General features: G+C 42.7%; 1 protein-coding gene across 1 annotated transcript in view; it reads right to left on the bottom strand.

The window, feature by feature from the left end:
- TRPC3 (transient receptor potential cation channel subfamily C member 3) overlaps positions 1-13,869 on the bottom strand; it is a gene marked incomplete at its 5' end in the record, with an annotated part of 80,906 nt that extends 67,037 nt beyond the window's left edge. The window contains one exon of the mRNA XM_079919072.1: positions 13,658-13,869. Within this exon, the coding sequence (XP_079775198.1) occupies positions 13,658-13,869 (212 nt within the window). The remainder of the gene's footprint in view (positions 1-13,657) is intronic.
- Between the last annotated feature and the right edge of the window lie 3,491 nt (positions 13,870-17,360).

Below are 17,360 nucleotides of genomic sequence, written 5' to 3'. Positions count from 1 at the left end.
GAAAAATTAGCAAGGTGCTTTTCGATTTTGCCTTTCCAAATACCAGATCTTGACCCTGGTTAATTCAGGGACATCTTGCTTCAGCCTTGGGGTGTGGGAGGGATGCAGTATAGAGTTGCATGAGTTTAGGGGGAAATAAATTTTAGAGGAGGAGTGCACATAGAGAGATCAAGGAATTTTTAGTGGTTTTTTTTTTTTTTGCAAGAAAAATGGGGTTTTGTAAGCAGAATTTGGGAAAAGGGAAATTGTCTTGAGGAAGAATTTGCTTAGTTCCTTTATTTCTCTAATTAATTCCAAAAGAACCTGATCGCTGAGTGCTCTCGTCACACAGACAAGATAATTCTCCCACTTTTGACACCAAAGCAATGGTGCTTACTGTCCTGGGAGAAGAAAGAAATAGCAGAAAGGAAGTAAAAGTCAAGATGTGGATTTAGTAAGGTGAGGAACTACTGAGGGTAGGGGGATTCTTGCCCTGCTTGTTTGATTTGGAGGTCTGGAACAGTCCTGCCTGGTTAAGTAGGGAATGGTCTGGGCTTTCTCAAGCCACCCTCAGCTTCCATGTAGTGTGGACCCTGCAATGAGAGCCAGGGAGCCTGCACCCAGACTAAGGATGACCAGCTGTGAGCTGGATAGAGGATGTTGCAGGCACCCAGCTTTGTAGCCCCCAGGAGCTGAGCTGAAACCACATATGCCAGCGAGCACATCTGGGTGACAAAGTCACGTCAGCCAAGATCAAGTTACTGCCACTGACAAGCAGCACCCAGCAGACAATGAAGACTGCCCAGAGACCACAAGAGTCAGAGAATAGCACCCTTTCCTCCCTCCAGGGGACACGTAAGTTCCCCTCCCCCAATGCCCAAATGCTACAGAGAAGAGCAGGGGAACCAGCAGCTTTCCAAGAGCCTGAGCAATTTTATCCAAGTGAGACAGTATTTCTTAAAAAGGAAACTTACTTTATATTATCAAACTAAGATGAGTGAAATTGGCCTCACAGCATCCCTCCACAGTGCCCTGAACCGGGGGTGGACATGCGGACCAGAAAGAGACTCCAACCCCTTATGGAGATTGCAGAGAGGAATCAGTAAGCAAAGGTCCCTTATACACCGGCTCGCAGCACAGGGAGACACTGTTCTAGTTGACTAGATCCCTGCGATAATGCAGGTCAAGGATTCCCTTCTTATTAACCCACATAATTGCTTAATTGCTTAATTAACTTAATTGCTTAATTTACTGATTGCTTAATTCACTTGCTGAATGAGAATGAATGTCTGTTTAGCAAGCAAAAAACAAAACAGAAGTTTAAAAATTAATTTAAACCGCAGATTGAACATTTGGTCAACTTTTCTCCCCACTAGTCAGCAGGTAGGAGGCTCAGGGGAAAGGTCTGTTATGAGAGCTACATGCTGCCCATACAAGTTGTTCTGGTTTCTTGTTCCTGCTACACCTGCCTCTGGGATGTTCCTTTTGTTTCTATCCCTGGGCATACTCTTATTCTTGCCCTCTGCCAATTCAAATCCTTCCTACCTTCTGTGGCCCAGCTTACATTACACCTCTGGAAACAGAGGGTAAGGCTTCACTTGGTAATAACTAGAAGACCTGCAAGGTTCCGTTCATTCTGAAATGTTGTCTTCTGAGAACCTTTCTGAAACCATTCCTGACCACTTCAGCCTGACCTTTTGCAATATTGCTAGTCTGCCCATAAATCTATACACTTTTTTTTCCCTCTCCTTGATTCTGTCTCCTTGATTATTGTCTCCTATGATATTCATGTCTCCTAAATCTGGTTGAGAATAAATGCCCCATGCTTCCTATCTTATTTTTCATACTTCTTAGCCACCTCTACAGTGCCTAATATAGTGCAGTATATGTTCAAAAATACTTGTCAATTGATGCTAATTCTACAGATAAAGTGACTCAGTCAGAATGTTAACGTCCTTAAGGTCACTGAAAGGAAGAGAATTAGAAAGTGAGAGCTCAGAGGTTCTCTCCTAGAGTCTCTCTACTTTACCATGCTGTCTCTAGGGAACAAGAAAAATGAATAACAAGTTGCAAATCAAAATAGCACTATTAAAATATAGGCTGAGCTTATGTATTGGAATACTTTGGTTCTATAATCACAAGCTCCGTAGCACTCAGCAACAAATGGACATTATTAAAGAAGTCCCCTCAAATCTTTTATTGAAGTGAGGTGAAGAATTCAGCAGCTACTCAATCTATCTAGCAAGCCAGCCAGCAGCCAGGCAAAGTAAACACCACCAACAATGTGAGCCAAAGCAGTAAGAATAACAGTCAAATTGCTTTGACTAATCAGTTCACCACACTGAAGGAGGCGCATGTGCCCACCGGCTAGGATCCGGTCCGTCCTTCTGTGAAGGGCAAGCAAAGCAGGAGGAGCCGCGGAAGATAAGTAGCGAGAAAGGCACAGAGGAGGGGGAGAACGTGTTGGAGAGCCACCACCGCATTAGCTACCGTATTAGGGTTGGTGATAATCGGAAGTGGTAATGAAGGTGGGAAGCAGCAGGCACCTGACAGAGGACAAGAAAGTCAGAGATGAAAAGTCAAAAAAGAGACAAACCCCACAGTCCCCCAGGGAAGCAGGCACCTGTCAGTCAGTGTGGTCGCCTCTGGAGACATCTGGAGACATCTGACACTATGCCTACGTGTGAGTGTGCTCGGAATGAGGAGAGGGCATCTGACAGCCTCGATAATGTCACGTTTTGAAAAATCTCTCATATGTGTATTTGTGGAGGGGAAGCAGTAGAGTGGCGGGGCACTCTGAGCTTGAGGAGCGCCGACGGGCACCAGCGTGCAAGGCTAGAGAGCGGCAGCCCAATCAGTCCGACTGTCTGGTGTACCGGGGACAGCGCTCTGGGTAGCGCCGCTTTCCACACCACCTGCTGCTGAGCCTGCCTCTACCATCACCACGCACAGTCCAACAACACGCTGTCACGACCGCGGCCACAGCAGCAAGACAAGGCACTCCGCTTCAGAAACAGGAACGCGTCACTTTCATGCCTAAAGAGTCCCACCCCAGAAAACGGTTAGAATGTAGAGATTCCAGAACTTCTAAGTCTGGGGAGGGATTTGGATCTCCACAGTAATTAATTTCCTGAGAGTTTCTGTTGGCCAGGGTTACATTCAGAATTCTCCATGCATCATTTTCATAAATCTATTAGACATCTGCTAATTTTGATATATGCCCTAATGACTCAGTCGGAGACAAGAAGCCGTTGTTGGAGGGAAGCTCCTGTCTCTGCTCTTCATCGCTTTCCCCGTCATCCCTCTCAGGAAAGTTCTGGAGACCCTTTAGCAGCTAAGACCAGAAAAGCAAAAAAGCTTTTAAGAGTGCGTTGTTCCCTCTAAAAGTCCACTGGGAGCAGAGGTGAGGACCCCTAACCACTGCCTGCATGAGTTCTTGGTGATGCTTCTTAAACGTACGTGCCCAGAAAAGCGTTTAGGTAAATGCCTTCTAGAACTTAGATGTTTCTGTTTCCAGGAACTGCATTTTGTGTGTAACTCCATTGAGCTGACTTATTATGGTTTTGTGAGTAACTGCTTTCATGCCAGTCTCCTCAATAATACTGTAACATACTTAAGAGCAGAGACTGTCTGTCTATATCTCTATATGCCTGGCTGTTAGTACGTGGCTGATCAATATCTATCTCTTGGAGGCACAGATGTGTGTGTGCTTAAAGCGTTAAGACTGAAGACCTAGGGAACAGACACTTTTCCCCTTCAGATTCAAGCATACCCTTGGTCACATAAAATAATGTGTGGAAGTAGTGGTGGAGGGGAATTTGGAGTAATTCTTCTATAAAAAAGAATGTCATGAATACATTAATATAAGTTAATTATCAGGAATTAAAGTAATATAAACAATCATTCTTCTTTCAAAACAGATTTCTGCTTAATCACATTCAATTCTTAGTTACACCACAAAATAACTGACAAATCTTACAGCTTGTGATTTTGATCTTACATAAAGTTACATTTTGTCAGGATAATCTGAGGGCAAATGGAGGATACGTCTTAGAATTTATAAGCTTTTAGAGTTAATAATTAAGCTTGTCTTCAAAAACAAACTCATTTATTAAACTCAGTACTTTCTAAAACTAATTTTTATTATTTCAGGAAGATTAGTGACAATGAAATTAGAAATGAAGTACAAATTCAGTCTATAATTGATCAAGAACTTGAGATAAAATGAACTCAATAATAAAATCAAAAACCTCTACTGACCCAAGAGAAGTTCCTATTCGGCTATTTAAACATATTAGTCACTATCAATTAGATATATATTAACTTCTAATGTTATTAAAAGCAAAAGGATCTGGTTTTCTATCATTGTCATCCATATCTGAAGTCAAAAGCCTGAGGTTTTTAGATTCTTGTTCCCATCTCATCACCCTGCAACCTATTTTTCAACAGAGAACCCATATGCATCAGTCCTATTTGACAAAATGTATTTAGAAATGCAAAACTGGTGTAAAATATTTAGTAATGTCATGCTCTTTCCTTAACACGTCATGCACTTGTGGACATTTAAATCTCATTTTTTAAAAAAAGGTCTAGGGCCAAATTCATATAATCACCTATTATTTGAATAGTGCAAAAAAAAGAGGGGCGCTTTCTTTTGAATAGGGGAAATTTTCTGACTAGATAAGTGTAGACAAATACCCCTGACCTAGATACTAAATTAAAGACAAAATGCTATAACAATCCTAATTATTCTCATAAAGTCACTGCTGAGCCCCTTATGCACAAGTGTGAATTTGGCACCCATAGCGCCCAACTCCAGACCTTCTATCTGGGGCCAGATTCCTCTGTGTACACCCTGAACAGGCCACTCTTCTGGCTCCCCTGTCAGACTGATAACTACGTAGTGTTGATTGCCTGAAGGGGGCTATATCAATCCTGAGCCAGGAAGTTGAAAGTATTCCTTCCTATGGAGAGCAGAGAGCTCTGCAAAAACAGTTGTCTTCCTCCCATTACATTTCCTGTGAAGTTTTATAAGGAGAAAACATGAACAGACAGACGTTTGCTATCCTAGCACAGTAATGAAAAATTCCTAAAGTTCTAACCTACTCTTCAGATGTTGTCCAGGATCCATTTACCTCTTTGATATTAAGAGAAAACCATAAATGATATTTGGCAGGGGTCAATTGTTCCTTGAGATATTCTTATCTCCACCCACCCACCCCCGCCCAATTCTTTTTTTTTTTTTTTTTCCGGTACGTGGGCCTCTCACTGTTGTGGCCTCTCTCGTTGCGGAGCACAGGCTCCGGACGTGCAGGCTCAGCGGCCATGGCTCACGGGCCCAGCCGCTCCGCGGCATGTGGGATCTTCCCGGACCGGGGCACGAACCCGTGTCCCTTGCATCGGCAGGCAGACTCTTAACCACTGCGCCACCAGGGAAGCCCCCCTCCCAACCCCACCCAATTCTTAATCCTCCTACTTAGTTTAAAACTTTCTCAAGTTGATCTGCCATCAGTAGTCAAATTGAAATGATGAATTAATTGAATCTCATAAATGAGTTAATACTAATTATTAGTTTCCTGTGTTGCTCCTCCTAGGAGTAAGTGCATCTAAAATCTCTTTGAGGAAGAGAGAAATGCTTAACCCAAACTCGGCCACAGTGTAAACATTACAGTCAAAGGAAACTGGAGATTTCACACGGCCTGGGGCTGCTGTGAATTCAATGTCAACCTTCAGCTTCAGTTTCTCAACTGGACTAGATGAAATCCTTTTCGACTCAAACATTCTATTCTTCATCATATTCTACATCAGTTAAATTTAGGAAGTGTGATTCTAAGATGATTTTAGTTGGGGGACTTCAGATGATCCTCAAATCACACTGTACAGATTACTATCTACTTCATTTGCCTAATAAGATCAGTCATAATTAAGAATAGTCTTCCTTCTGCAACCTTGGTTCTGTTAATAATACTGTCTTCATCTGGGCTTAAATGAATATCTAAAACACAATTGTAAGCATGTTTGGTTTCAAGATGATGGAATAAAGGCCTTTCTCACCCCTTCACCTCTCAAAAATTACCCCCTAAACAACACAGAAAACAAAGAACACAAATTTCATCTTCCATGAAACCAGAAGTATTTGTAACTGCACTCCACAATATATGAAAAGGAGATAAGTTGGAAGAATGGTGAATGATTTAACAGAGAGAAGGAAGGTCTAACCAGAGTGCCTGCAACAAAAATAAGCTGATCCACCCAATACCGGAAAAGACTTGGAAACTAAGGGCAAAAGAAATCTCAGAAAGCAGAGACAAGGCAGGAGCCTAAAATGGAGGAATCCGCTGAAATTTTGTGTAAGTGGTGTGTAGTAACCCTCCCCCTAGATTGCTAACCTCCAGCTGATATGATCAAGTGACAACCCTCCCACATCCCTATAAGAAATATAGGATACGAAATCTCTGGAGAAATAGAAACAGAGATTCTCTAAATGCGGGGATACCAGGCCCAGGGGAGGGTAGGAACTAAGAATGGGGGGAACCCTGGCCAGTTCCAGAATACTAGCAGCCAGGTTTATTATCTCCCAACCCCTACTCCCTTGTGACATTAAAAAAAAAAAAAAAAAGATACTGCATCTCTGAAATAAGAAAGAATGCTATAACAAAGGAATACTCATAAGACAAAAAGAGCTCTTAGAGATTAAAAATATAATAGATAAAATGGAAAAAAATTCAGTGAAAGAGTTGGGAAATATAGCCAAGGAAATATCTCAGAAAGAACAGAAAAGACAATCACTGGAAAACAGGATAGAAGAGATACAAAAACTAGGGGATCAGCCCAGGAGATCCAAAGTCCAAATAATAGATTTCCAGAAAGAAAGAAGAAATATGAAAATAACAGGTAGGAAATAATAAAAGAAATAATACAAGAAAACCTCCCAGAACCAAAGGGCATAATCTCCAAATACTGAAAGGGTTTACCAAGTATCCAGTTCACTGAATGAAAAAAAAGACCCATATCAAGGCATATCATCTAGACATATCAGAACAACACTAATGATGAGATTATTCTAAAAGCTTCCTGAAGAAAAAAAAAATTAAAAACCACAAACAAAGGAAGTCAGAGGGTTTTGGAAGGGATGTCTTCAGGAAAACACACACAGTAAGAGACTGTAAAAGGTTTTGCTAAAGAGGCAAGAACAAGATGGAACACATATTTACTCCATGAAAAACAACTAATTATAAAAGAAAAGAAATGTAATCATACTATACTACTTGACTCAGCAGTGAATAATAGTTACATGATCATAATAATGAAGACTTTAAGTAAGATATTAACCACAAATTGTACCAAACCATGTGATGGAGGATGGGGGAGAATAGAAGGTATAAGTGAGTGAAAATTGTTTCCTGAGAATACTGATGACATCTAAAAACATGAATAACAAGATAGCTATACCTGAAGGAGTTTTAAGTGGAATGAAATGGAGGGGACAAGCAGAAAAAAGGAGAAAATCAGGGAACTGCTATGGGTTTGCTGTTGTTCTTATAAGCCACATTTTTTAGTATTAAGTTTTAAAACTATATTCTTGCATTATTTTGAAACTATATAAAATAATTTACAACAAACCAACAAAAATGACAACTCTCTATTGTACATAGTGAAATTACTACTCTACAGGATAAACTAAAAATACAATTCAAAGTTTCAGATTATTAAAGGTCTCAAGTCTAATGCCATGCTGTACTATTCTTGAAAATTATAACTATGGAGAAACCTGCCTCTTCCTTAATAATGCTAGTTTGACTTCAGTCCTTAAAGTCCAAATTCCTATCCCTGGAGATTCAACAGTGACTTGGCAAATCTCTGACTTCCACTCCAGCGGTGGAAGGGAAGTGCTACTTCCAGTCTGAAACACAAGCCAACATGCACAGCACTGCTCTCAATCCCACAGCCAAGCTAAACCTAGACTGGAACATTTTCACAGGCCAGTACCATAGAAACTAACATCCAAGTAGACAATTTGGGTTACGAGGCATTGTGTACTCATCTTCAGATCCCCTATCATACAAAGTTGAGCATCAGAAGCTCTATTATTTTTTTAAATCTTCTAATCACTCTGTGGATTTATTTTATATAACTTTCAAAATAAAAATTGAATATATTTATGGTATATAATATGATGATTTGATATACATATACAGTTGACCCTTGAACAACACGGGTTTGAACTGTGCAAGTCCATTTGTACACATATTTTTTTAACAAGTATATTGGAAAAAGTTTTGGAGATTTGTGACAATTTGAAAAAACTCACAGGCAAACTCTGTAGCCTGGAAATATTGAAAAAACTAAGAAAAATTTAGGTATGTCATTAATGCCTAAGATATATGTAGATACTAGTCTATCATTACATAGGCATAAGGTGAGTGACATTTAATTATAATGTTTAAATAATTAAATAATATATTTTAAATATATTTAATAATAGCAATAATGTTAGTTTTCTTACTGCTTTGTAACTTTGCTTTCAAAGAATTACATTACCATATAGTATGCGTCTCTCTCTCTCTCTTTCAATTGGAGAAGACGTGTGTCAGCCTATCATCACAGGTAAGTGGTTTTAAAAAAACATAATTATGTTTCCAATACTGTATTATGAATATGGCATGGTAATAATACCATATGCCACAAGAATTTTATAACGGTTCATTCGTTATTTATAGGCTACTGTGAAGCAGCCATATTGATTACACCAGGCTACCATAAAGCAATCATATTGCTGCTTCTTCGTTATCAATGCATGAATCATTATACCTGCAAATAAATATGAATTTCTTTTTCACATAATTTTTGATGTCTAGTGTTAGTATCAATAATACATATAATGTCTGCAGTGTTTTGTATCATATAAGACAATATCGTTGTAGGTACTGACAGATGATTCATTTTGTAAACAGATGACATAAGCATGGTATCAATAGATACAGTACAATACTGTAAATGTATTTTCTTTTCCTTATGCTTTTCTTAATAACATTTTCTTGCTCTTACTCTATTGAAGAATACAATTATAAAATATGTACATATAACATACAAAATCTGCGTTAATCAACTGTTTATGTTATCGGCAAGGCTCTGGTCAACAGTAGGCTATTAGTAGTTAAGTTTTAGGAGGAGTCAAAAGTTATACATGGATTTTAGACTGTGCGGGGAGTCGGCACCCCTAACCTCTGGGTTATTCAAGAGTCAACTGTACATAGTGAAGTGATTACTGCAGGCAAGGTAATTAACATATCCAGCTCCTCACATAGTTACATTTTGTGTGTGTGTGACGAAGAAACCTGAAATCTACCCTCTTAGCAAATAGTCCAAATATGGAAACAACCTAAGTGTCATAGACCCATGAATGTTAAAAGAAACTGTGGTATATATATATATATACAATGTAATATCAATATTATTCAGCCTCTACAAAGGAGATCCTGAGATTTGTGACAACATGGACGAACCTGGAAGACATTAGGCTAAATGAAATAAGCCAGACACAGAAAGAAAAAAACTGCATGATCTCACTTATAAGTGGAATCTAAAAAAGTCAAATACATAGAAGGAGAGAGTAGAACTGTAGTTACCAGGGGCTGGGAGGTGGGGAAACTGGGGAGATGTTGGTCAAAGGGTACAAAGTTGAAGTTATGTAGGATGCATAAGTCTAGAGATCTAATGTAGAGTATGAGGACTATAGTTAATAAGACTATATTGAATACAGAAGCTCTATTATTGATTTACTAAATAATCTTTAGAAATTGACTTAACTTCACTGTGTATCAATTTCCTCATTTGCCAAATGGGAAAACCTGCTTTAAAGAGGTGTGATTCAAGTTAATTCATTTAAATGACAGCATGAGGTATAATATAAACACAAATTACTGCTTTAATTATGACAAATTTTTGGCAGCACTTCCTCAAGAAAAACTAAACAGAATCCTCTCTCTTTTTTTTTTAAGTACGTTTATTATAATTTTTTTTTTTTGGCTGAGAGGCTTGCGGGATCTTAGTTCCCCAGACCAGGGACTGAAGCCAGGCCACGGCAGTGAAAGCACTGAGTACTAACCACTGGACCACCAGGGAGTTCCCCAGAATCCTCTCTTCTAGAAGCCTTTCTCTCTTAAAGATAACACTGCTGAGAAATCTAATGACTTCTTGCATGTATGTTAATGAGTAAGGATTGAGTCTTCTTACTAAAAGTAAGACGAAACACAAAGTTTTTCCCTTTATTTACCAAATATTTGCCAACTATGGGTCAATTCTTCCCTTTTCTTGAACCTCTTCTCTCTAGGCAGCCTTGTCTTAGTACCACCTACTCCTTCGTCTTTTTCCGTGTCTTCTGCTTGCTACTCTTTCTTTCTGCCCCTCTAAACAAAAAAGTTCCCCTCAGAAAACTAGCTCAGGCTCCCTTTGTTTCTCTCTTCGCACTCCCTCCTTGGGTAATATCATGAACTCACACAACTCTATAACAATTCCCATTAGACGCTCAAATTCTCCCAAGCTTTAAATGTGCATCTTCCTGCTTGACACTTCTATCAAAATTATCTGAAAACCCAGATTCTACTCTGTTTGTTCTTTTCTTTTCAACAATGACATCACGATCTTAGTCATCTACATCAAAATCACCAAGTCATCTCTGACCCTGCTTTCTCTTTAAACCCCTGATGGACAGTTAGCTGCAAATTCCCATAGATTCTTTGTGTATTCTCTTTTCCTATCTCTCCCCATTCCATCCCACCAGTCCTACACGATTACAGATCCTAATCTCAGCCTGGAAAGCTACAATAGCCCCCTAATTTATTCATTCACATTCTGCCAATTGCCACTTCAATCCATCCTGTTCTCAGAGTGGCTTTTATCAAACTGTTGCCGCTTTGAAACAATCAGTGGCTCCCTATTGCCTCCCCTTGACATACAAGATCCTATACATTAATGCCCCAAATAAGCTATGTTTCAGTAAAACTCAATTAATATTCCCTGGACATGCCTGGCATTTTGGAAGTGGGAGGGCTTGAATTAATTGCCCATCCTGTCTCTGCCTCCTATCCTATTTACTTTTTAAGGCTCATAAAGGTTTTCTTGATTTCTCCACAACCTCGTGTTGTCTATTTCTTCTTTGCACTTGACTCATCAGAGCTCTATTCTGTGTGTATGTATTTAAGCACTTATTTTACTCTAACTTACAGCATAATTGTTCATACGTAGTTTCATTTCCATCTCTCCCTTATGAGATTTTAAACTCCTTGAGTGCAGTAAAGTTGGCGTACTCATCTTTGTGGCTTACTGTACCTAGTCTGCACTTTGCACATGTAAACGCTTAAGAAATGCCTTTGAATTAAAACTCATAAGAACTGCCTTCAAATGCTTTTGGAGTTCATCAGACAAATTTAATAACTAAAAACTTCGAGAATGAGTTAATCTTGCCAGTGACATACTACTTGGTCCTAGATTTGCAAACAATTGGGAAAAAAGAAGTTTTGTTTTGAATCAATGGTTGGATAAAGAGTTCTATTAAAGGATTAAAAAAAAAGTCTTCTTAGTGATATAGTAGATGACACTTTTCCTCCTAAGTCAGTCTGTTTAAAATTCCCAGATGTAATACTGGAGCATGGAGCAGTGAAATGAGCAACAGGGTTATGCTAAGGAATCCTTTTGGTAAAAGTGGGATTCTACCCTCGGCATTCTGCTGGATGTTAAATTCGGCTATTCTATTCTGCCTACTGAAAATGACCCTGGGGCTTTGGTAGACTGGGTATCCTTCTCCAATTCCATTCTGGGGCTGTATGCTTACTTTCTGAGCTATTAAACTGTGGCCATATTCTACTCAAAGGTGGAATAAAGAGCTAATCTCTGCTACAGATATCAAGTTAGTCTCTGCCGTTACCAAGTGACAGGCCTCAAAGAAACAAGAGTTTGCTGCTCTACCTCTAGAAGGAACCTTTATTAATGGATATCGCCTTCAAATGACTGGGTCTTTTCAGCCAGCTGTATTTACTTTACAAAATAAGTACACTACAACATTTACCTGTTGAATTATGTAAAGTCAGAAGATAGATAGGATAGATGTTCTCTTACGAGTTAGACATCGAGGCTACATTGAATTTGTCCCAGTGCTTTGTGTAATTGACCTCAAGCTTCAAAAAGCAAAGTGTGTAATCTCTGCTCCCCCCCCCCTACGTTCTCAGATAAGAGTGCTCTGGTGTCCCATTTATTGTGGATTTACGATAAAAGGAAAAAAAAACTAAAGAATCAAGAAGTTGAGCTGGGTTATAAAAACCAAATTGGCAAAAGGAAAAATGGACAACGTCTTAAAACCTTAGGGAGGCGGGGAAGCGAGCTGGCCGCGCTTTAATCCGAAAGGACCTACTTTCCCTCCATTTCCTGGGCCATTTCCAATCCAGGCTAAACTTCAGCAATAAGTGAACCACACTGGGAAGCGTCGCTCGTTTTAAATCAGAAACCTTCCCTAGACGACCTACTCCCAGCCAATGATTTGCGTTTTTAATAGACAAGTCCGGCCGAGCCAGGTGCGGGCTCTGACCAGCCGAGCAGTGCGCGACCCGACCGGTTCGAGGTCGTCCCAGAAACCTCGCACCCCGCCTGTGGGCAGCTTGCGGGCAGCAGGGGGCGCTGCGGAACCTCCGTCCCTTCCCGGGAGAACCCCTTCCCCGGCCCAGGCGGTTAGTCCAGCCCGTCACGACTGGCCCCAAGTTCTCTACCTCCTAAAAAAGACGCCCAAGGTACGTGACAAAAGAAACAGCACGCTCCCTATAAAACGTCCTTATCCTCTCTGAGTCTCGCGGCTGGTTAAAGGCTGTTTCCAAGATTTAGCAATTAAGAAAAGTTGTTCTTTCTCACACATTAAAGCGCGGGCCTCTACCTTTCTTTAAAAAAGAAACAGCTACTGACCCTGAGCCGCCTGGGAACCACAACTAAGTACCTCAAAGCGGTGCCGGCGGCCGCCCCGCGGCCGCTCTCTCCCCGGGAGACCCGCTGGGGCTTCGGCTCCAGTTTACCCCCAAACTGTGACTGGACCGTCGGGAAAAGAGGTGACAGGGCAAACCTTCACCCCACACTCTGTATCGCACACCGCCCCCTCCTTTCTCCCCACGCCCGACGGCCGGGAGCGTCGGAGGGGACTGAGGCTCCCAGGGTGGCTTCACGCTGAACGCCGGGAGGAAGCCGGGGTTCGAGCTCGCGCCGGTGTCTAAGCACCCTTCCCCTTCTTTGACCTCCCGGGGTAAGCTCCGGGACCCCGGGGTCTATCTTCCGCGAGGTCCCCTGACCACAGGCTGGGGCACGCCGGTCCTCGCTTGCTGGAGAGCAGGCGTCTGCTTACTGGAAAGCGTGCCTGGCGTCCGTTGTGTCAGTCCGCGGGGCTGTTCCGTGCGCTCGAGCCGGGACGGACACCCCGGCCACGCCTTCGGCACCCCCAAGTCCTCTACAGAACAGCACCAAGGGTGCGAGACCCCGCCCTAGGTCTACCGTACACCCGAGCCGCCCCGCATAGGACTGCGGTGGAGGGTGGGCTCTGAGGGTCCGGGGCACATCGCGAGGCGGCTGTGGGCGCGCCTTCCCGCACCCCACCAGGCGCGGTCCTCCCGAGGCGCGGGCCGCGGGCCGGCCGGGTACTCACATGTCGGGCCCCGGCGGGAAGGGCGGCAGGCAGTAGTCGTGCGGTTCCCGCTGCAAGGGCGCCAAGCGCGGCTCGAGCCCCCCGTTGACGCCCCTCCAGCCCCGTCGGCGGCGCTGCGGCTCCGCGCCTTCGTCCTCGCCCTCCTCCTCCTCCTCCGGCGCGGGGAAGGTCACCCTCGCTTGCTCCTTGCACTTGCTGACCTTGGTGGACATCGCGCCGGCCGCGGTCCGAGCGCGGGGATGCCGGCCGGCGGCCTCCTTCTCCACCGCCGCCGCCGCGCGGTCTCCCCGCGGCGCCCCTTCCCTACCTTCCGCGGCTCCAGCAGTCCCGGGCAGCCCCGGGCGTGGAGGCAGGAAGAGGGAACGGCGCGGCCCGAGACCGAGCAGTTAGAGGCGGGAACCAAAGCCGTGTCGCCGCCGCCGCCGCCGCCCACCATCAAACCGTGGGGGAAGCCGCCACGCCCGTGGCTGTGAGGAGGAAGCCCGGGGCCGAGCGGGCCGCTGGTACTGGGAAACGCTCTCCCGCCCCGCGGCGGCGGCGACGGCGATGACCCCTCCGTGCCCGTCTCCTGTTTCCGACAGCATCACTTGCTAGGACAGTACAGTTACTCAGGGTGAAGGAGAGAGAGAGAGGGAGGAAGGGAGGAAGGGAGGGAGGGGGAGGGAGGAAGGGAAGGAGGGAGGGAGAAGAGGGGAAGAATCAATTCCTTATCAGACAGTGAGAGCTGGAGAGGAAATCAGACAGACCAGTAGGTAGGGAGTAAGGAATCAGAGAAACTTCCCTCCCCAATTTCCCTTTCTCTTCCAAAAGAGCCTTTCTCCACTTAGAGATACAAGTTTCCCAAGGAAGGGAAAAGGAAGTCGTCTGGCTTGTTGATTTTCCTGCAGTTGTATTTACCCTGTTCAACTTTATATTTGTTTCAACAAGCACCGTTGCTTCGTTGTGTTACTTACTCTAAGACTTCGTTGAACCTACAGAGGTTTAAGTCCATTTCCCCAAGTGCCAAGAATGGTAATGTTTTAATCGTGCGTGATGCTTCAGGGGTTTTTTTGTTTGTTTGTTTTAAATGAATTTCAAAACATCTAACAAGATTTATATACTTTCCAAGAAATATTTTCCAGCAAAATTTAAAGTATTCTTTTTAAAACTTAAAAATTGCATTTTAAAATTCAAGAGCAGTATTTCTTCTGGGAGAAAAAACTTGTGGAATTTTAGTCAGAATGAGTTTTAGGGATCAAGGAATTTATCACTCGTTTTAGAAATAAGAAAACTGAGGCCTAGAGAGACTGAGTAAACTACTCAAGGTAGGTAATAGAAAACTCAGATGAGACCTAGGCAAGTGTATTTTCTAAAGTTTTCTATTGCCTCAAATAAACAGCTTTCCAGCAAGTCCAACTTGGAATAATCACAGAAATACCAGGTACGCTACTATGAAATAAGATACTCATTTTTACCGTTGTCCAATTATACTGTATTTTTTTGAAGAGCAATTCTTCTCAAATTTAAAGAAAGCACAAGAAAATTTAGCTCTTTTGAACTACGGTCTTAAAAAGTAAATAATATATTGTGTGTTTTATTAAGATGATAATGTCTGTATGTTTTAGGAAGCAATGATGTTTATTTATACACCTGGTACAGAAAAAACAAATAATGTCTGGTGTTTTACAGTTGGAAACACCCTTCCCATACCAGCACATATAGAAGTAGAAGTGTCAAAATCCTCACAATGCAAGTTTCCAGACCCCTTCAATTCCACTTCTGAACGATCTCTAAAGCAGGACTGCTTTCCGTACCCCCAAACCACTGCTTCAGTTAAGGCTCCCATCATCCTCCCTGCCATCTAGTCTTTCTGCAGCCCACCTCTCCCCACAGCATTTCATTCTCCACGCTGCTAGAGAGACCATGCTCAGAGCAAGTCTGATCATGAATTTTCACTGTAAAAATCTCTGGTGGCTTCCCACTGCTCTCAGGTTAAAATCCAAATTTGACATGCCCAGCCCTTTGTGGTCTGACCTTAATTCTTCAGTCTCTCCTCCCATCCTCCTTCGTATACATCCTAACTCCAGTTACGCTGAACTTCTCACTCATCACCCTACATTCTAGCCACTTTCCTGTTTCCCTGCCTTTGTCTGTGGTATTCCTGTCACTGAAACATCTCTCTCCCCTCAGCCACCTGGCACACTTTTACTTTCCCTAAAGACCTAGATTAGGTACGGCATCCAATCTGATATCCCTCCTGCCTCCCAGTTAGTTCCCACAGCTCATGATCCGCACCCATGGCACTCTGTGCATACCACAATCTTACCAGTAGTCATAGCACTTTGAAATTAACTCCTTATATTCCTGTCTCTTTTAAGACTGACTTCCTTGCGGGTGGTTTGGGGTCTTATATACCTTGAGCTTCTTGAGAGTTTATCTTTTCGTCTTTGCATTTAGCTCAGTACCTGATGTGCAGGAGAAGCTCAATAAATGTTGAATGAATTCAGGAAGTCTACAGGTTCTTTATAATTATGTTAACGACTGCGTGAACTGCTCTTATGAGGCTCCGGATAGAAGCACTGTGGGAATGCTGGACTCACGAGGGTTTACTCTTACATACGGTGTTAGTTTCCTAGGGCTGCCCTAACGAAGTATCACAGACTGGGTGGTTTAAACCATAGAAATTTGTTTTCTGATAATTCTGGAGGCTGCAGGTCTGAGATCAAGACGTTGACAGGGTTGGTTTCTTCCAAGGCCTCTCTCTTGACTGTCTTCTCCCTGAGTCTTCACATGGTCTCCCCTCTGTGTCTGTGTCCTAATCTCCTCTTCTTATAACAACACAAGTCAGATTGGATTAGGGCCCACTGTAATGACCTCACTTTTAGCTTAATTACCTCTTTAAAGACCCTATCTCCAAATACAGTCACATTCTTAGGTACTGGTGGTTAGGACTTCAACATATAAATGAGGGACAGGGGCACAATTCAGCCTATAACACAAACTAACTCTCCTGGGCTGAGGGAACTGTTTCATCCAGAGACTGCCAACATTTTTATTCTTAAGAAATGCATTCATGGGCTTCCCTGGTGGTGCAGTGATTGAGAGTCCGCCTGCCGATGCAGGGGACACGATTTCGTGCCCCGGTCCGGGAGGATCCCACATGCCGCGGAGTGGCTGGGCCCGTGAGCCATGGCCGCTGAGCCTGCGCGTCCAGAGCCTGTGCTCTGCAACGGGAGCGGCCACGAAAGTGAGAGGCCCGCGTACCGCAAAAAAAACCCAAAAAACAAAAAACAAGTGCATTCATGAGATTAACAAAAACCCAGAGGAGAGGAAATCTAAAGAAAGTAGGTTCTTACAAGAGAGAGGAAATAGGAACCTCCTTGGCATAAGCCAGCTTTGTCTTTTTGGTTTTCTTCTTTTGTAAAAGACGGTCTATCACTGTATGTATGTTGTTGGCTGTCTGTGTACTCATGAAATAAGTGCCTAACATGCCTTCAAAATCCATTACTCCTTTGGAGAAAGACAACAACAAAATCAATATTCAGTATTCAGAAAATCAACTGTTGAGGCTGGTTATTTTCAAGTAGAGGTGGTCACTGAGGCAGAAGAGAAGCATAACTTTCATGATAAGTCCAAATTAAATAAAAGCAAATTTTTTAAAACTGGTAGCAGAAGATGGATTCCAGTTTTCCCCCTGAATCTCTAAGAAATGCTATACCTTCTT

This window comes from Stenella coeruleoalba, assembly GCF_951394435.1.
Source record: "Stenella coeruleoalba genome assembly, chromosome: 4".
Classification (NCBI taxonomy): domain Eukaryota; kingdom Metazoa; phylum Chordata; class Mammalia; order Artiodactyla; family Delphinidae; genus Stenella; species Stenella coeruleoalba.
Note: the sequence above shows the minus strand (reverse complement) of the source record. Positions and strands in the feature narration are given on the sequence as shown.